We start from the raw sequence: 22,073 nt of genomic DNA on the forward strand, positions 1-22,073 counted from the left end.
GCCATTTAGGAATAGTCTGTGTGATTGGATGAGCTACTGTATATAGAACCCCTTTCCAGTACTACTGTATATAGAACCCTTTCCAGCACTACTGTGTATAGAACCCCTTTCCAGCACTACTGTATATAGAACCCCTTTCCAGCCCTACTGTGTATAGAACCTTTTCCAGCACTACTGTGTATAGAACCTTTTCCAGCACTACTGTGTATAGAACCTTTTCCAGCCCTACTGTGTATAGAACCTTTTCCAGCACTACTGTGTATAGAACCTTTTCCAGCCCTACTGTGTATAGAACCTTTTCCAGTACTACTGTGTATAGAACCCCTTTCCAGCACTACTGTATATAGAACCTTTTCCAGTACTACTGTGTATAGAACCCCTTTCCAGCACTACTGTGTATGGAACCCTTTCCAGCACTACTGTGTATAGAACCCTTTCCAGTACTACTGTATATAGAACCCCTTTCCAGCACTACTGTGTATAGAACCCTTTCCAGCACTACTGTATATAGAACCCCTTTCCAGCACTACTGTGTATAGAACCCCTTTCCAGCACTACTGTGTATAGAACCCTTTCCAGCACTACTGTATATAGAACCCCTTTCCAGCACTACTGTGTATAGAACCCTTTCCAGCACTACTGTATATAGAACCCCTTCCCAGCCCTACTGTGTATAGAACCCTTTCCAGTACTACTGTGTATAGAACCCCTTTCCAGCCCTACTGTGTATAGAACCCCTTTCCAGCACTACTGTGTATAGAACCCTTTCCAGCACTACTGTATATAGAACCCCTTCCCAGCCCTACTGTGTATAGAACCCTTTCCAGTACTACTGTGTATAGAACCCTTTCCAGTACTACTGTGTATAGAACCCCTTTCCAGCCCTACTGTATATAGAACCCTTTCCAGTACTACTGTATATAGAACCCCTTTCCAGCCCTACTGTATATAGAACCCCTTTCCAGCCCTACTGTGTATAGAACCCTTTCCAGTACTACTGTGTATAGAACCCTTTCCAGCCCTACTGTATATAGAACCCCTTTCCAGTACTACTGTGTATAGAACCCTTTCCAGCCCTACTGTATATAGAACCCCTTTCCAGCACTACTGTATATAGAACCCCTTTCCAGCACTACTGTATATAGAACCTCTTTCCAGCCCTACTGTATATAGAACCCCTTTCCAGCACTACTGTATATAGAACCCCTTTCCAGCCCTACTGTATATAGAACCCCTTTCCAGCACTACTGTGTATAGAACCCTTTCCAGCCCTACTGTATATAGAACCCCTTTCCAGCACTACTGTATATAGAACCTCTTTCCAGCCCTACTGTATATAGAACCCCTTTCCAGCACTACTGTATATAGAACCCCTTTCCAGCCCTACTGTGTATAGAACCCTTTCCAGTACTACTGTGTATAGAACCCTTTCCAGCCCTACTGTATATAGAACCCCTTTCCAGTACTACTGTGTATAGAACCCTTTCCAGCCCTACTGTATATAGAACCCCTTTCCAGCACTACTGTATATAGAACCCCTTTCCAGCACTACTGTATATAGAACCTCTTTCCAGCCCTACTGTATATAGAACCCCTTTCCAGCACTACTGTATATAGAACCCTTTCCAGCACTACTGTGTATAGAACCCTTTCCAGCACTACTGTGTATAGAACCCCTTTCCAGCACTACTGTGTATAGAACCCCTTTCCAGCCCTACTGTGTATAGAACCCTTTCCAGTACTACTGTATATAGAACCCTTTCCAGTACTACTGTGTATAGAACCCCTTTCCAGCACTACTGTGTATAGAACCCTTTCCAGTACTACTGTGTATAGAACCCCTTTCCAGCACTACTGTGTATAGAACCCCTTTCCAGCCCTACTGTATATAGAACCCTTTCCAGTACTACTGTGTATAGAACCCTTTCCAGCACTACTGTGTATAGAACCCCTTTCCAGCACTACTGTGTATAGAACCCTTTCCAGCACTACTGTGTATAGAACCCTTTCCAGCACTACTGTATATAGAACCCCTTTCCAGCCCTACTGTATATAGAACCCTTTCCAGTACTACTGTGTATAGAACCCTTTCCAGTACTACTGTGTATAGAACCCTTTCCAGTACTACTGTGTATAGAACCCTTTCCAGCACTACTGTATATAGAACCCTTTCCAGTACTACTGTGTATAGAACCCCTTTCCAGCACTACTGTGTATAGAACCCTTTCCAGCACTACTGTATATAGAACCCTTTCCAGCACTACTGTGTATAGAACCCCTTTCCAGCACTACTGTGTATAGAACCCTTTCCAGTACTACTGTGTATGGAACCCTTTCCAGCCCTACTGTATATAGAACCCTTTCCAGTACTACTGTGTATAGAACCCCTTTCCAGCACTACTGTGTATAGAACCCTTTCCAGTACTACTGTGTATAGAACCCTTTCCAGTACTACTGTATATAGAACCCCTTTCCAGTACTACTGTATATAGAACCCTTTCCAGTACTACTGTGTATAGAACCTTTTCCAGTACTACTGTGTATGGAACCCTTTCCAGCCCTACTGTATATAGAACCCTTTCCAGTACTACTGTATATAGAACCCCTTTCCAGCCCTACTGTGTATAGAACCCTTTCCAGTACTACTGTGTATAGAACCCTTTCCAGCACTACTGTATATAGAACCCCTTTCCAGCACTACTGTGTATAGAACCCTTTCCAGCACTACTGTATATAGAACCCCTTTCCAGCCCTACTGTGTATGGAACCCTTTCCAGCACTACTGTGTATAGAACCCCTTTCCAGCCCTACTGTGTATAGAACCCCTTTCCAGCACTACTGTATATAGAACCCCTTTCCAGTACTACTGTATATAGAACCCTTTCCAGCACTACTGTGTATAGAACCCTTTCCAGTACTACTGTGTATAGAACCCCTTTCCAGCCCTACTGTGTATAGAACCCCTTTCCAGTACTACTGTATATAGAACCCCTTCCCAGCCCTACTGTGTATAGAACCCTTTCCAGCACTACTGTGTATAGAACCCCTTTCCAGCACTACTGTGTATAGAACCCCTTTCCAGTACTACTGTATATAGAACCCTTTCCAGCACTACTGTGTATAGAACCCCTTTCCAGCACTACTGTGTATAGAACCCTTTCCAGCACTACTGTGTATAGAACCCCTTTCCAGTACTACTGTGTATGGAACCCTTTCCAGCACTACTGTGTATAGAACCCTTTCCAGCACTACTGTGTATAGAACCCCTTTCCAGCCCTACTGTGTATAGAACCCCTTTCCAGTACTACTGTGTATAGAACCCCTTTCCAGCACTACTGTGTATAGAACCCTTTCCAGTACTACTGTGTATAGAACCCTTTCTAGCCCTACTGTGTATAGAACCCTTTCCAGCCCTACTGTGTATAGAACCCTTTCCAGCCCTACTGTGTATAGAACCCTTTCCAGCACTACTGTATATAGAACCCTTTCCAGCCCTACTGTGTATAGAACCCTTTCCAGCCCTACTGTGTATAGAACCCTTTCCAGCCCTACTGTGTATAGAACCCTTTCCAGCACTACTGTATATAGAACCCTTTCCAGCCCTACTGTGTATAGAACCCTTTCCAGCACTACTGTATATAGAACCCTTTCCAGCCCTACTGTGTATAGAACCCCTTTCCAGCACTACTGTGTATAGAACCCCTTTCCAGCACTACTGTATATAGAACCCCTTTCCAGTACTACTGTATATAGAACCCCTTTCCAGCACTACTGTATATAGAACCCCTTTCCAGCCCTACTGTATATAGAACCCCTTTCCAGTACTACTGTGTATAGAACCCTTTCCAGCACTACTGTATATAGAACCCCTTTCCAGTACTACTGTATATAGAACCCTTTCCAGCCCTACTGTATATAGAACCCCTTTCCAGTACTACTGTGTATAGAACCCTTTCCAGCCCTACTGTATATAGAACCCCTTTCCAGTACTACTGTGTATAGAACCCTTTCCAGCACTACTGTATATAGAACCTTTTCCAGTACTACTGTGTATAGAACCCTTTCCAGCCCTACTGTATATAGAACCCCTTTCCAGTACTACTGTGTATAGAACCCTTTCCAGCACTACTGTATATAGAACCTTTTCCAGCACTACTGTATATAGAACCTTTTCCAGTACTACTGTGTATAGAACCCTTTCCAGCCCTACTGTATATAGAACCTCTTTCCAGCCCTACTGTGTATAGAACCCTTTCCAGCCCTACTGTATATAGAACCCTTTTCCAGCACTACTGTATATAGAACCCTTTCTAGCCCTACTGTGTATAGAACCCTTTCCGGTACTACTGTGTATGGAACCCATAAAACCAGTAATAATAGCATCAGCTTTGCTTTGTACTCTGTACTTCAACAAAGAGTGGTTCTTCGAGGGTACTTTAGTAAAGGTAATGGTTCTACACAGAACCCTGACCACTCAAAAAACATCTGCTTGAATAGTTTATCAAAGAAACATCTTGTATACAGAACGGTTCTTATGAGGAACCCTTTAAAACATACATAGCTATGAAAAGGTTCCACTGTTGCTCACTTTTGAATCAAAAGAACCTCTTTAGCTCATCAGTTTATCCAGAACCACATACATAATATGTCCAAAAGTATCCAGACGCCTCTTCTCGTTAGTTTATGTCAGAACCGCCCAGCTTGTACGATTTACCAGCTTATTCAGACCACACTGATGCTCTGATTGTTGCTGAATGCAATCATATCCTCCTCACAGCAATGTTCCAACATCTAGTGTAAAGCCTTCTCAGACGAGTAGAGGCTGTTCCTGCAGTAAAGGGGAAAAGCCCCTCTGTTAATACTCTCCTGACGTGCTTCAGGTCTGGGGCAGGTTCTCAGTCCAGCCGGGTCGGACTACAAAGCCATGCGGGGCGAGTGAAGCTAAGGCCACTAGACTTCAAACAGCAGGAGGATGAGAGAGCTGGTGGCAGAGCTTCCTCCTCTCCCTGCTTCCTGCAGGACGTATACGCCGCTCCGTCTGCCCTGCAGACGTAGCAAACCTCATTTCCTCCACGAAATCTCATTTGTTTACCATTACATGCTATACAAACCACGGCCCTCCACGCTGGCTTCGGTTCTAATGAGCCTAATCACGTTTCCTTCTCCCGCGTCATGTGAGGCTGCAGGCAAGGGCAGCTGAAGGTCAGAGTGGTGATGTGCGGGAAGGTGTGCGGGTCAAACCTCATCTTATATAGTAGTCAACCTGTATATTCCAGTACACACACAGTGCACCGGCCCGGACATCTGCCCAACGGGGATTAATCGTGCAGTAAGAGCTTCTGCTCTGCTGGGAAGACTTTACACTAGATGAATGATTTGATTGCATTCAGCCACAACAATGTAATACATACCTGTATTTCTGGATATTCATTATATTAAAAATTCATTGTAAGCATAAATGTTGTTATGAATTAATTAAGGATCTAAATTTTACTAGAACTACCTTCTGGATTTGTTTGATATTTATTCATTATAGATATTAATTTTAGTGAAACTTCATTCTGTAAATAAATGTATTTGATTAAATAAATTTTGAAGATTTTTATTTTATTTTCAAAAATTATTTCTGGGTATTAATTTTAGAAATAATTATTCTGCATGATTTGCATTTTGCTTTTGTACTAAAGTGTTAGATTATTTAATATAAATCAAACTGCTTTTATATTGAAACTGGCAATCCCAACCTTATACAGTACCGCTATATATATATATTATATTGTGTGTGTGTGTGTGTACATGTAGTATATAGTACACACACACACACACACACACATATATATACACTATAGTACTATATACTGTATATATAGTACACACATATATATATATATATATATATATATATATAGTATATATGTGGGTGTGTGTGTGTTTACTATATATACATATATGTTAGTGTAAGAATTAGATATTCACATTGACTGACCGCTCTAATGCTCTTGTGTTTCTGAATGCAGAATGCAATCAAATCCTCCTCATAGCAATATTCCAACATCTAGCATAAGGCCTTCTGAGCAGAAGTGCAGCGAAGGGGGCGCTATTTACCGGATTCTATTAAAAATGAGGTTGAATGGATGAATGGATTTAACCAGTTGACATGGTTCTATCAACTGTCCTTACAAAAGAAGCCTTGGAGAACCCGCTTTTATTTAGGAGTGTGCCACTCCAACTCCTCCCAAAAGTACTGGATGGAGCTCCTCCACCATCACTCCAGAGAACACAGTTCTTCTTCCACTGCTCCACAGCTCAATGCTCAATACCCCTCTAGCTCCGCCGTCCCAGAACCACCCCCACCTCTCTCCAAGCTCACTTTACAGAGCTTTGCTAAACACACCACCCTTCCTCACCCCACCCCAGCCCTTCTCAACCACAACCACTGACTACATCTCTCAGCTACATCTGGCAGTAGATCTGAACACTGACCTGAACACTGACCTGTAGTTATACTTAATATTTAAGGTATTTTGGTCACAGTCTGTCTGCTAATAGTCCTATTCTTCAGATTAATAATGTTATGAATTAATTTGCATATTTTCCTCTAAATTTATTCTGCACATTAATTGTTTTATAAATTAACTCTGAATATTTATAATATATGTGTATATACTATGGGAATTAACTTTGTTATAAATTTATAGCATTTATTAATTATAGTGACACTTCATTCTGCATACTAATTTATTTTTATAAATTCATTCTGCATATACATTTTTCCTTTTTATTCCAGATATTTATTTTATAATCAGTTCATTCTGGATATATACAATTTTACACTCCTTCTGAATTTTCATTTCTATTACCTTTTCATTAATTATTATTATTAACTAGTTGCACCAGTGGCATCCCTCATATCAGAACAATGTTGGACGTTCATCTGCGTTCATCTCAACCTGGCTTTAACTAAAACTAAAAGCAGAGATTCCAGACTTTACATTAGCAGCAGATTTCCTCTGCAGCGGGACACAGACACAGCGCCTCCAGACTCAGACTACAGACTACTGTCTAAATTATCTGACCATTTTAAACTGATGCAGTTGTATCTCCACCCTCAGACTGAAGCACTGTGGAGAATTTCTACACCCCTAGCTACTCCAGTCACTCCTGCTAAAGGACATGTACAGGGCCCTGGGCTGGCCATAAATCTCCCGTTTATGAGCGCAGGCCTGCGGGGGGGCGGCAGCGCAGAGCGCAGGGGCTCGGAGAAGGGGGATTTATGGGAGGTATTGATTTTCACCCCGACTCCACTTCTGCAGCTTTAAACAAACGCTGTTTAGTGCAGCTAGCGCTCCAGGAGGGCACCAGCAGGCCGGACACACACACATACACACCTAGCTTCAGACAGTCCGTCAGTGTGTCCTGCAGCCTAGGATTTTATACTGACCAGCACTGACCATTACAACATCAGTGTAACAATGTCCAGACTGGATGTGCTATTAGTAAAGTGTAAAACAGACCCAACTTTCACTACCAGACATCTGTCTGTCCAGATGTATATCCATTTATCTAGCTGTCTGTCTGTAGCTTTGTCTGTCTCTCTGTCTAGCCAACTGTCTGTAGCTGTCTGTATGTATCTATCTATCTATCTATATATATATGTGTGTGTGTGTGTATATATCTGTAGCTCTGTATGAATATGTCTGTCTGTAGCTCTTTCTGTCTGTATATATCTGTCTGTAGCTCTGTCTGTATGTTTATATATGTATGGGTATCTGTCTGTAGCTCTGTCTGTATGTATATATCTATCTACCTGTCTGTCACTCTGTCTGTCTGTATATATCTGTCTGTCTGTCGCTCTGTCTGTCTGTATATATCTATCTACCTGTCTGTCGCTCTGTCTGTCTGTATATATCTATCTACCGGTCTGTCGCTCTGTCTGTCTGTATATACCTGTCTGTATGTATATATCTATCTGTCTGTATATATCTGTCTGTCTGTCGCTCTGTCTGTCTGTATATATCTGTCTGTCTGTAGCTTTGTCTGTATGTATATATCTCTGTCTGTCTGTTCCTTTATCTAATTATATAATTGTCTGTCTGTAGCTGTCTGTCTGTCTATCTATATCCATCTGTGTCTGTATCTCTGTCTGTTCCTTTATCTATCTATCTATCTATCTATCTATCTATCTATCTGTCTGTCTGTCTGTCTGTCTGTCTGTCTGTCTATCTGTCTGTCTGTCTGTCTGTCTGTCTGTCTGTCTGTCTATCTATCTATCTATCTATCTATCTATCTATCTATCTATCTATCTATCTGTCTGTCTGTCTGTCTGTCTGTCTGTCTGTCTATCTGTCTCTCTGCCGGTCAGTCTGTCTGTCTCTATCTATCTATCTACCTATCTATATCTATCTATCTATCTGTCTGTTCATCTATATTGTGAGTCTTGGTCCCTTCCAAGGTTTCCTCCTCCGAGGTTTTCCTGCACAGTGGTCTTTGGCTGCTCACTGGGGGTCTTAAGTTTTCATGTCTTCTTATGTTGTTGATTTCTTGTCATTTTACTAATTTCTAATTGTGTAAAGCTGCTTTGTGACAACGCCGGTTATAAAGAGCGTTATACTAATAAATCTGATGATTATTTAATGCGCTGTCTGTTTGTCTAGCTGTGTGTCTGTATCTTCCCATCTTCCTAATGTCTATTATAATAAATAGGTTTGAGATGAGTCGTTTTCTGAAGCCTGCAGTGAAATCCAGCTGCAGTGTTCCAGTGTGTAAGACGCCATTCATCTTCCCGCACAGCTGCAAAGGTTAAAGCTCCCCTCTCTCCTCTGTGCTCTGTATCAGTGTGTATCACTCTTCATGAAACGACATGTAGGCAAGACCGTCACACTGGTCAGTCTAAGACTAAGCTAAGACTGCTGTTCACACTGGTGTAGTAACCCTACTCCAATACACACACTGCTGCCTTGCCGGAGCCCTCAAGCTGCATTGCGTATGCTCTGCTCAGCACAAGTGCTATCCATCTGCTTAATTACACAGAGGGAGGGGGTGGAGAAGAGAGAGCGAGAGAGAGAGAGAGAGAGAGAGAGAGAGGTGCAGGATTTTCTCTTTAATAGAACACACTCACTTACACACTCACTTACACACACACTCACAAACACACACTGCATGGTGGGCTATCATTTAAAACCGCCACCTCACGCTCCTGTTTTCCCTGCTGGTGGGACTCCCGTGAGCAGGCCAGCAGTAGTAGAGCAGTGGGCTGTATGTGCTGCTCCCTCTGCAGCGCTGCAGCCTCCTGGACCGCAGCCACGCAATCACACAGCAGCCTCAGTCAACTAAACCGCACTGAACACCCCCCTCTACAGGCCACCCAGGGAAGCGCAGGCTGGAAAAGCTTTATTCTGTCCTTCATGCTGCTGCTGCTGCCTCGAACAACCAAAAACAATGTTTTGTTTGTGTGTGTGTGTTTGTGTGTGTGTGTGTGTGTGCGAGCATTACGCTGTGTTTATTGCCCCCGTCCTTCATCTACTGCTGCACCGAAATCTGTCCATGCACCTTCCTGTCTGTTAGTCTATCTATCTATCTACCTGTCCATCTATCCATCCATCCTGGCTTATCTGTCTGCCTAGCTGTCTGTCTGCCAGTTTTGTGTCTATCTATGCATCCACCTACCTGTCTGTCAGTCTTTCTATCTACATACCTGTCTGTCTATCCATTTATCCATACATACATCTCCTGGCCTGCCTGCCTGTCTGTCTGTCTATCTATCTATCTATCTGTCCATCGACCAACCTGTCTGTCCACCCATCAATCTTCCTGTGTCTTCTGCCTACCCGTCTGTCTATCCATACATCTTCTGACCTGTCTGTCTGCCTGTCTGTCTGTCTTTTAAGCCATCATCTACCTTCTGTCCATTCATCCGGCCATCCATACATCTATCAGTCTGTCTATCCATCTACCTACTCTGTCTGTCTGCCTGCCTGTCTATCCACCACCAATCTGCCTGTCTACCTGTCCATCTATCAATTTATCTTTCTATCCTATCTGTCTGTCCAACCGTTTATTTATCTGTCTGTCTGTCTGTCTGTCTGTCTGTCTTTCAAGCCATCATCTACCTTCTGTCCATTCATCCGTCCATCCATACATCTATCGGTCTGTCTATCCATCTACCTACTCTGTCTATCTCTCCATTCATGGATCTAACTGTCTGTCTGTCTGTCTGCCTGTCCATCCATCTGTTTATCTTTCTATCCTATCTGTCTGTCCAACCGTTTATTCATCTATTTGTCTGTCTGTCTGTCTATTGATTCTATAAAGACCCTTTTCATGGATCCTTTCTTTTGTAGTCTGATTTCATATAAACTAAACTATATCATTTGTGTATAGGTGTGTGTGTGTGTGTGTGTGTGTGTGTGTGTGTGTGTGTGTGTGAGGGCTTACAAACCATGGATTCCATCCTTCATCATAAAATATACATACAAACACATACAACAACACACACACACACACACACACACACACATATACACTCACATCCATTAACATTATATCCATCATCACTGTGAGTTAGTAAACCTGTGGTTGGCTGCAGTTTGAAGACGTTCAGAGTCATAATCCTCAGACTACATCTACAGGGAAGAGTTATTAAAGATATTAATGATAAAAATGCCACTTGCAGGACGTCACTGATGTGGGATGTTAAAATCGAGCCTCTTAAATGGTTATAAAGCCCATTTAAACCATTTAAACCATTGAAATCAAATGCAGAGAGATGTGTGTGTGTGCCGCTGCTATAATCAGATATGCATCAATTAAAGAAATTAATCAGTGAATATCTTACAATTGGCATATCAAAGGCATCTAGATAATAAACAACACAGCCTGTTTACCCAGATACAGACAAGCCTAGTCTTGGATTAGGGCGTGACACTACAGGCAAAAATGACAATATATAAAGTCGCTGACCAATGAAAAACATGTATCACCAAAATTGTGACTTTACACGAGAGGGCATAACTGTTGAATGGAAGTCAGTGTGAGTCAGTCTATTGGTCCATTCATCCAGAACTATTTGCACAGTTTACAGAGCTGCTACAGGGTTCAAATGATGCCAAAAATGGAGACACATTTTTGAATTGGACAGCAGTAATATATATTTATTTTATTTCTTTATTTTAAATATATTGTATGTATAAAACTCTCTCTTAAAGAGTAAGTATAAAACTCTATAGAATATTACCAGAATATTAAAATCCATCTATTTTCTTTACAAAAATGACAACATTCCCAAAAAATCTAGCTGGGAATGCAGCTCTGATGCCAATTAATCTTCTAAATGATCTTTTTTCTACTTTTAGAACCAAGAATCTCAGTTTCTAGATTTCCCGGATTCATCAAATCGACCGTATGTTGAAAGATATTACAGATAGACGTATTCATGTACACTCACTGAGAAACCTATAAGGAACACCTGCACACCTACCCATTCACTCAATCATCTAAACAACCAATCACGTGGTAGCAGAGCAATCCAGTCTTTCAGGTTTGAGTGTTTCTAGAACTGCTGGAATTAAGAAAACCCATCCAGTGAGTGGCGGTTCTGCGCTTCTGCAGACGGAAACGCCTTGTAGGTGGGAGGGGTCATCAGAGAATGGTCAGATCAAGCCTCTCAGAATAAACACCACCAACCAACCGCCAACCTTGAGGAGGATACAGAGCTACAACAGCAGAAGACCACGTCAAGTTCAGAAGACCACTTCTATCAGCCAAGAACAGAAAGCTGAGGCTGCAGGGGCTCAGAACAGGCTCACCAGCACTGGACACACAGCTGACGACTGGAGAAGCGTAGCCTGATCTGATGGATCTGGATTTCGGCTGAGGAACCTCACTACAGATGGTAGATGGTCAGAAATTGGCACCAACAGCATGAATCTATGGATCCAGGCTGCCTTGTGTGAACAGTCCAGGCTGGTGGGGAAGGCTTTCTTGGTTTTGCTTCTTTAGGCTGTTAATACGAGCCAAGCCTCTCTTGAAGCCCACAGTCAGTTTGAGTATTGTTGCTGACCGTGTGCATCCCTTCATGACCATGGTTTACCATCTTCTAACGGCTACTTCCAGCATGATGATGCACCATGTCCCAAAGCAGAAGTCTCTCCAACTGGTCAATATGGAGACCATATTACTCTACTCTTCACCCAAGTACTCTCAGAAGAGGAGGGTCTTCAGTCTGGGTTTGAGGACAGCGAGTGTTGGACACCCAGGGGAAGTTCGGTGCAGGACAGTAAAAAGTCTGGACGCTCGTCTTCCGTGGATCTTAGAGGATGGCGGGTCGAGCCGAGCCGTACTTAAGGCTGGAAGGGCTCTCGGTGCGGATCAGGCTTTTCACTGTTTCCAACATCTTGGGGAATCCATGCCATGAAGAACTGAAGCTGTTTCAAAAGCAAAAGGAGGTCCTACCCAGTATTACTACTGGTGTTCCTAATAAAGTGCTCAGTGAGTGTATTTCACTGCGATATCTGTTTATTAAAACCATTTTCACCTGAAGTGTCTTGCCATAAATATGATTTTCAGAGGATAACTGTCAATATCTGGAATTAACTGGCATATCCAAGCTCCGCCCACTAATGCATTGTTTTATATACTCTGTTCTGAGGTTGGATACAGACAACACCCCATTCACTCTAATGAGAGACTGTAGCTCCGCCTCCTCAGTGTATATCACAATACCTACATTTAGAGCGTTATTAATATTCACCCTAATGAGAGACTGTAGCTCCTCCTCCTCAGTGTATATCACAATACCTACATTTAGAGCGTTATTAATATTCACCCTAATGAGAGACTGTAGCTCCTCCTCCTCAGTGTATATCACAATACCTACATTTAGAGCGTTATTAATATTCACCCTAATGAGAGACTGTAGCTCCGCCTCATCAGTGTATATCACAATACCTACATTTAGAGTGTTATTAATATTCACCCTAATGAGAGACTGTAGCTCCGCCTCCTCAGTGTATATCACAATACCTACATTTAGAGCGTTATTAATATTCACCCTAATGAGAGACTGTAGCTCCGCCTCCTCAGTGTATATCACAATACCTACATTTAGAGTATTATTAATTATTATTCACCCTAATGAGAGACTGTAGCTCCGCCTCCTCAGTGTATATCACAATACCTACATTAAGAGTGTTATTAATATTTACCCTAATGAGAGACTGTAGCTCCGCCTCATCAGTGTATATCACAATACCTACATTTAGAGCGTTATTAATTATTATTCACCCTAATGAGAGACTGTAGCTCCTCCTCCTCAGTGTATATCACAATACCTACATTTAGAGCGTTATTAATTATTATTCACCCTAATGAGAGACTGTAGCTCCTCCTCCTCAGTGTATATCACAATACCTATATTTAGAGCCTTATTAATATTCACCCTAATGAAAGACTGTAGCTCCGCCTCCTAAGTGTATATCACAATACCTACATTTAGAGTATTATTAATTATTATTCACCCTAATGAGAGACTGTAGCTCCGCCTCCTCAGTGTATATCACAATACCTACATTTAGAGTCGTGTTTCATGCTGTAAACCTTGTCTAACTTGGCAACAGTTGCTATTTAAGGGCGTATTTGTGGGCGGACCTTGGACAGCTCGATCCAGTTCAGGAGCTAGGCTTAGTCTGTGTCTTGGTAAGCGGCCACATGAAGAGTCAGGGAGAGAAACAGTGTGTTCTGTTGGAGTCACAGGAACGATGGCAGACAGGGACGGAGAGACAGAGGGATGGATGGACGAGGAGGAGGAGCCTGAGGGGCGGAGTGTAAAGGGTAGAAGGGCACTTACAGAGATGTTAGGCTATGCAGTGAGAGTACCTGAAGGAGAAGGCTGTCCCTTCACCACGCCGTTCTTCGTTCTCTCCTCAAAGTTCATCACTTCTTTATAGATCAGCTCTGAGAGAGAGAGAGAGGGGAGGGGGAGAGAGAGAGAGGGGAAGAGACAGGGATTGATTAAAAGAGCATTAAGAAAGGAAAACGATCAATTCCAGCCCTGCTCCACAGGTCTTTATTAATTAATTCAATTAATCGTGGAGCGCTTTTCTTAATTGGAAAAGTTGGTAAACAATCTGGGCTAAAAGCGGAGCTGGAGATGCTTCTGGAGGTTTCTCAGAAGCAGAAGCAGATCCGTCTGGCTCACCAGCGGCTGCTGACCTGCCACGATCAACTGATATCAGTCTGAAGCCCCTGGAGTTTAGAAAAAGACCCGATCGGCCAATCAGCCTCTGCTGAGTTCTACTGCGCCTTCTACCTGCTAATTATTGGGCTAAACTACTGTAGGATGAGTGGGTGGAGCTAATCTGAAACCACTGTAGGATGAGTGGGTGTGGCTAATCCGCTGTAGGCTGGGTGGGTGGGGCTAATCTGAACCTGCTGTAGGATGAGTGGGTGTGGCTAAAAGGACATTACTGTAGGATGAGTGGGTGGGGCTAAACTGAAACTGCTGTAGGATGCATGGGTGTGGCTAAAAGGACATTACTGTAGGATGAGTGGGTGGGGCTAAACTGAAACTGCTGTAGGATGCGTGGGTGTGGCTAAACTGAAACTACTGTAGGATGAGTGGGTGTGGCTAAACTGAAACTACTGTAGGATGAGTGGGTGGGGCTAAACTGAAACTATTGTAGGATGAGTGGGTGTGGCTAAACTGAACCTGCTGTAGGATGAATGCGTGTGGCTAAACTGAAACTACTGTAGGATGAGTGGGTGTGGCTAAACTGAAACTACTGTAGGATGAGTGGGTGGGGCTAAACTGAAACTATTGTAGGATGAGTGGGTGTGGCTAAACTGAACCTGCTGTAGGATGAGTGCGTGTGGCTAAACTGAAACTACTGTAGGATGAGTGGGTGGGGCTAAACTGAAACTATTGTAGGATGAGTGGGTGTGGCTAAACTGAAACTACTGTAGGATGAGTGGGTGGGGCTAAACTGAAACTATTGTAGGATGAGTGGGTGTGGCTAAACTGAAACTACTGTAGGATGAGTGGGTGGGGCTAAACTGAAACTCCTGTAGGATGAGTGGGTGTGGCTAAACTGAACCTGCTGTAGGATGAGTGGGTGGGGCTAAACTGAAACTCCTGTAGGATGAGTGGGTGTGGCTAAACTGAAACTACTGTAGGATGAGTGGGTGGGGCTAAACTGAAACTCCTGTAGGATGAGTGGGTGTGGCTAATATGCTGTATGTAAATATGATGGTAGGTGTGAGTATCATTGAGGGACTTTTGGAGGTTCTACCTCTTATGGTGCTCTGAGGAACCGCCAACAGACCTTTTTCTTCTAAAAACTTTCCTCAAAGCACCTTAAGAGGTTCCTCCAAAGTTCCAAACTGGATCTGTGTAAGAGACCTAAAAATGACCCAGTGCAGCCCAGAGGTTCTCCTCTGAAGTCTCAGTTCCTGTCAGTGGGTCTTCTTCAGGTTTTTAAAGATTCTCCTTTTGGGTCTTGGTTCCTCTCAGTGGTTCTTCCATGTGCTCTTAGGAGGTTCTTGTTTTTAGTCTTGGTTTTTCCATGTGTTCTTAGAGAGGTTCTTCTTTTGAGTTTTAGTTCCTGTCAGTATTCTTTCTTCACATTCCTAGACAGGTTCTCCTGTTGAGTCTTGGTTCTTCTCAGTGATTCTTCCTCCCAGTCATAGAGAGGTTGTCCTCCTAGACAGGTTTTCCTCAGTTCCATTCAGTGGTCTCCCTTATGCTACTTAAGAGGTTTTCCTCTAAAAACCTGTAGGAGTCCCGGGGTCCTCTCAGTAGTTCTTCCTCATGCTCTAAAATTAAGGTAATCTCTGAGAGATTAGGGGTGTGTAGGTTGAGGTAATCTGAGAGATTAGGGGGTGTAGGTTAAGGTAATATGAGAGATTCGGGGGTGTAGGTTAAGGTAATATGAGAGATTCGGGGGTGTAGGTTAAGGTAATATGAGAGATTCGGGGTGTAGGTTAAGGTAATATGAGAGATTAGGGGGTGTAGGTTAAGGTAATATGAGAGATTAGGGGGTGTAGGTTAAGGTAACCTCTGAGAGATTAGGGGGTGTAGGTTAAGGGAATGTGAGAGATTAAGGGGTGTATGTTACGGTAATCTCTGAAAGATTAGGGGAGTGTAGGTTAAGGTGATCTGAGAGATTAGGGGGTGTAGGTTAAGGTGATCTGAGAGATTAGGGGGTGTAGGTTAAAGTAATCTCTGAGAGATTAGGGGTGTAGGTTAAGGTAATCTCTGAGAGATTAGGGGTGTAGGTTAAAGTAATCTCTGAGAGATTAGGGGTGTAGGTTAAGGTAATCTCTGAGAGATTAGGGGTGTAGGTTAAGGTAATGTCTGAGAGATTATGGGTGTAGGTTAATGTAATCTCTGAGATATTAGGGGGTGTAGGTTAAGGTAATGTCTGAGAGATTAGGGGAGTGTAGGTTAAGGTAATCTGAGATATTAGGGGGTGTAGGTTAAGGTAATGTCTGAGAGATTAGGGGAGTGTAGGTTAAGGTAATCTGAGATATTAGGGGTGTAGGTTAAGGTAATCTTTGAGAGATTATGGGTGTAGATTAAGGTAATCTTTGAGAGATTAGGGGTGTAGGTTTAGGTAATATCTGAGAGATTAAGGCTTTACCTTTCCATTCATCGATGGAGTGTTCTCTCTCATCCAGCTGCTTGTCATAAATCTGAGGGGGAGGCTAAACAAAGAGTGAGAGAGAGAGAGACAGACAGAGAGAGGCAGAGAAAGAGAGGGAGAGAGAGAGACATTAGAGGTAAGGGGAGGTGCATTTCAGATATCGTCCATCACACAGATTACTACAGATCTGAACCACAGACACTGCTGTTCCTGAAGAGCCGTTCACTCACACCTAGAGAGTGATGGTGTCTGATGGAGAGTGATTGTGTTTGTTGGTTGTTGTAGAATGGTGGTGTTGGAGGATGATGGTGTTGGATGGAAGATCATGGTGTCTGATGGAGAATAATGGTGTTTGTTGGCTGTTGGAGAACAGTGGTGTGTGATGGAAAGTTATGGTGTGTGATGGAGAGTTATGGTGTGTGATGGAGAGTTATGGTGTGTGATGGAGAGTGATGGTGTCTGATGGAGAGAGATGGTGTCTGATGGAGAGTGATGGTGTGTGATGATGTCTGATGGAGAGTGATGGAGAGTGATGATGTCTGATGGAGAGTGATGATGTCGGATGGTGTGTGATGGAGAGTGATGTCTGATGGAGAGTGATGATGTCGGATGGTGTGTGATGGAGAGTGATGTCTGATGGAGAGTGATGATGTCTGATGGTGTCTGGTGGAGAGTGATGTCTGATGAGAGTGATGGTGTCTGATGAAGAATAATGGTTGTTGTTGGCTGTTGGAGAACAGTGGTGTCTGATGGAGAGTTATGGTGTCTGATGGGGAGTGATGGTGTCTGATGGAGAGTGATGGTGTGTGACGGTGTGTAATGATGTCTGATGGAGAGTGATGTCTGATGGAGAGTGATGTGTGATGGAGAGTGATGTGTGATGGTGTGTGATGATGTCTAATGGAGAGTAATGTCTGATGGAGAGTGATGATGTGTGATGGAGAGTGATGGTGTCTGATGGAGAGTGATGATGTGTGATGGAGAGTGATGGTGTCTGATGGAGAGTGATGATGTGTGATGGAGAGTGATGGTGTGTGATGGAGAGTGATGGTGTGTAATGGAGAGTGATGGTGTCTGATGGAGAGTGATGGTGTGTGATGGAGAGTGATGATGTCTGATGGTGTCTGATGGAGAGTGATGGTGTCTGATGGAGAGTGATGGTGTCTGATGGAGAGTGATGGTGTGTGATGGAGAGTGATGTCTGATGAAGAGTGAGGGTGTCTGATGGAGAGTGATGGTGTGTGATGGAGAGTGATGATGTCTGATGGAGAGTGATGATGTGTGATGGAGAGTGATGGTGTCTGATGGAGAGTGATGGTGTCTGATGGAGAGTGATGATGTGTGACGGTGTCTGATGGAGAGTGATGATGTCTGATGGAGAGTGATGATGTGTGATGGAGAGTGATGGTGTGTGATGGAGAGTGATGGTGTGTGATGGAGAGTGATGGTGTCTGATGGAGAGTGATGATGTCTGATGGAGAGTGATGATGTGTGATGGTGTCTGATGGAGAGTGATGATGTCTGATGGAGAGTGATGATGTGTGATGGTGTCTGATGGAAAGTAATGATGTCTGATGGAGAGTGATGGTGTGTGATGGTGTCTGATGGAGAGTGGATGTCACTACATTTAGGGTAGGGGGGAAACTGTGAGAATTTGATTGCATGTCCATCTTGCTGTAAGTGTGGTACAGCAGGAATATAACACACAGCTCCTGCACTGAATAAGAGAGGCAGGGGGGTCAGAGAAGAACTCTGCTCCTCCAGAAATGCAGTTTGATATAATTATAGAACAGAAACATTATGCATGTTTTCAGAGAGCTGCTGAGTCTGAGTCACTCCTGAGTGCAGAGCACAGTTCTGTCGGCACACTGTCAGATCCCTCAACGCAGCTGTAGGCAGCAGACAATAGAGCTCTGAAGTCAGGCAGCGTTAGGAAGTCGCCATCATGCCCAAATATGGAGCTGTGAGTTTAAGCTGGTTTTCTTTATGGGGACGTTTCTGAAAACTGGCTGCCGTCTCTAAAATGTTCTAAACCTGATAGATTTGACTGTGTCACACTCCCAGCGACGGCAACACTCCTGCACATCCACAAAGCATCACGTGAATGTAAAGACTACTACTGAACTACCACAGGGGATAACGCTGGCTCTGAGTGTTTGATGGAGGATGATGTTATTTGATGGAGGATGGTGGTGTTTGAGTGAGGATGATAGTGTTGAATGGCAAATGTTGGTGTTTGATGGAGAATGATGGTGTTTAATAGCAAATGGTGTTTTTTAAAGGGAATGGTGGTATTTGATGGAGAATGGTAGTGTTTGATGGTGTTTTTGATAGAGAAAGGTGGTGTTTAATAGAGAATGGTGGTGATTGATGGAGAATGATGGTGTTTAATAGAGAATGGTGGTGTTTGATGAATAGCTGTGTTTTCTGGTGGAGAATGGTGGTGTTTGATGGAGAATGGTGTTTTTTTAAAGGGAATGGTGGTGTTTGTTAGTGTATACATATAAATCTACACCGACAGCACATCTTATTTGAGGTTAAACTAGGTTCTGGTTTGGTCAATCAGGGCTTGATGGTAAATCAGCTGACGGAGCTGAACAGTGCCGGCTGGGGGCACAATGTATTTGTATTTATTATAATAATTAATTTGGATTGATAAGAGCTTAATGTCCAGATGAATAATTTTACATATCATTACATATCTTACACAGCTTTACACTAATACATACACACACTGCTTCTGTACAGCCACTCTAATCTAAGAGGTGGACTAATTGATAACGCAGACTGAACATGAATGAGCTGCACTTACCGCCTCCACCTCAGACGGGTCGTACCACACGTTGATGTAGGGGTGCTGCAGTGCCTCATCCACTGATATCCGCTTAGCGGGGTCAATAATTAACATCTTGGACAGCAGGTCTCTGGCCTGGCTGGCTGTAGGGGCAACAACACAGAGAGGTCAGAAACAGTAAATGTACAGATACAATCTAAACACACACTCAAATACACACACACACACACACACACACACACACATCAAACAGCGTAAAGTTTACAGTTCTCTTTTGGACCAGATGTATGTTTCTGCTTGTGTTACTGGAGCTTGGAGGCTAACGTAGCTAACCAGTAATGTAAATCCGTACCCCACCAGTTAGCAGGGTGCTAAGTACACATGAACCCGGGCCTATATTGGTGTTGCATAACGCGAAATATGCTGCTTTCCTAGCTTTATTAATACATTTATTAATTTCGGCGAGCCAATACTTCATTACTACTGTGGTATTTTTACACTGACAGTAAAGCTGATATGTTAATGAGCTCATGCATATTAACAGCCCAACGCCTGTGTAGGTGCCAAAATGGACTAAAATTCCCAGAATGAGCGACACAGATTCTCATGAACAGAAGCAGACAAGGTGTACTAAAATACTGCAGTGAAAAAGCAATAGTACACTATACGTCCAAATGTTTGTGGACACCCAATAGAATAAGAATCTCTGAAGCAGATAATAAGCATCATGACCCTATCGGCACCATGCTGCCTAATGCCAGGCGTGGGCTAGTAGAGGGGTATAAAGCCCCCCAGCATTAAGGGGCTGTGAAGCAGTGGAGGAACTGTGTGAATGTGAATGATGGTGGTGGAGCTCCATCCAGTACTTTTGGGAGCATGAGTTGGAGATTATGAGGTGGGGTGGTGATCATCTTCTAACATCCTGACCTTACTAACACTCTTGTCGCCATATATAAAAAATATATGGTAGTGTCCTGGATTTTGAGTGTGAATGGGACTGGCCTTTAATGCTTAAACTACACCCACTTCTATAAAATGGCCCTTTACTCCACCCATTACCTTATTATTATTATTATTTTCTTTTTATTGTGTTTTTGACTATTATTATCATATGTTGTTTATTTATTACTTCTGTCATTCATGATGTAATTGCTATTGTTTTATTAATTTAATATATATATATATACATATATATATATATATATATATATATATATATATATATATATATATATATATATAAAGGAGAAAGAGAGAGAGAGAGAGAGAGAGATGTGCCCCGACTCAGGCAAGTAACAGACATTCAGGAGTGGGCCTGGAGCCAGAGCTGCTCTGTTGCTAATGCACTAAATATAGAGAGAGAGGCAGAGAGAGCGTGGGAGGAAGTGTGTGTGTGTGTAGAGAGAGGTGGACAGAAGGAAGATGGTGGAGGGAGAGCGCTGCTCCTCCCTGCAGGCCGGATGGAGTGACAATTGTAGGAGAGCTGAATCAGTGGAGCTGAATGAGTGACCGTCACTGAGCTGGTGAGGTGCCTCAGAATGTGGACAACAGCTCTTCTGAAATCAAAGGTATTAGCAGGGGGTCTGTCCCCGTCTACTGCAGTAACAGCCTCTACTTTGCTCAAAAAGGCGACATCCACTAAATGTTGCTGTGAGCTAATGAGCTACCACTGTGACCCAGGGGTCACAGGTTCAAATCCCGAGCCATGCCGCTTTGCTATTAGCGATGTTGGTCGGCCCGGGTGTCCGTTAAGCTGGGGACTCTGCGCTTTCCTCCATGCGTATCAGCCGCCTGCCGATGAAGCACTGGCAGCAGTTGGAAAAGAGGCAAGTGTGTAGTGTTGAGAGCACTGCTAATGCTAGGGGGAACTAGAGGGTTTAGTTGTCTTCAGCCAACAAGAGGTTAGTTTCTGATGTTGGATGATTAGTTCTGCTACTCCAAATCATCCCAAAAGTACTGGATGGAGCTCCACCACCATCACTCCAGAGAACACAGTTCCTCCACTGCTCCACAGCTCCTCAATGCTGGGGGGGCTTTGTAATTCAACCTACTTTCTGAAGGCCTCAGAGAGCTCTATGGGTCTGGACATGGTCTTAAATACGACAGACTGCTCCAGAATCCTCTCTAACCGTGTTCTAATGCAGGTTGTATATATATACAGTGGGGGGAAAAAAGTATTTAGTCAGTTAAGTTCTCCCACTCTCCCAAAATGAGAGGCTGTAATTGACATCATAGGTAGACTCAACTATGAGAGACAAAATGAGAAATTTTTTTTTTAAGAATTTATTTGCAAATAATGGTGGAAAATAAGTATTTGGTCAATAACAAAAGTTCATCTCAATACTTTGTTATGTATCCTTTGTTGGCAATGACAGAGGTCAAACGTTTTCTGTAAGTCTTCACAAGGTTGGCACACACCGTTGCTGGTATGTTGGCCCATTCCTCCATGCAGATCTCCTCTAGAGCAGTGATATTTTGGGGCTGTCGGCGGGCAACACAGACTTTCAACTCCCACCAAAGGTTTATGGGGTTGAGATCTGGAGACTGGCTAGGCCACTCCAGGACCTTGAAATGCTTCTTACGAAGCCACTCCTTTGTTGCCCTGGCAGTGTGCTTGGGATCATTGTCATGCTGAAAGACCC

General features: G+C 43.2%; 1 protein-coding gene across 4 annotated transcripts in view; it reads right to left on the reverse strand.

Moving 5' to 3' along the window:
* mapk10 (mitogen-activated protein kinase 10) overlaps nt 1-22,073 on the reverse strand; it is a 129,532-nt gene that overhangs the window by 11,505 nt on the left and 95,954 nt on the right. For 2 of the 4 annotated variants that reach the window (XM_072661773.1, XM_072661775.1), the window contains exons 10-12: nt 19,450-19,574; nt 16,635-16,698; nt 13,873-13,950 (exon numbers count right to left, since the gene is read on the reverse strand). In XM_072661773.1, the coding sequence (XP_072517874.1) occupies nt 13,873-13,950; nt 16,635-16,698; nt 19,450-19,574 (267 nt within the window). Of the gene's footprint in view, nt 1-13,843; nt 13,951-16,634; nt 16,699-19,449; nt 19,575-22,073 lie in introns of all 4 variants that reach the window. The other 2 variants (XM_072661774.1, XM_072661776.1) reach the window with 1 other exon arrangement.

This window comes from Salminus brasiliensis, chromosome 18, assembly GCF_030463535.1.
Source record: "Salminus brasiliensis chromosome 18, fSalBra1.hap2, whole genome shotgun sequence".
NCBI lineage: Eukaryota > Metazoa > Chordata > Actinopteri > Characiformes > Bryconidae > Salminus > Salminus brasiliensis.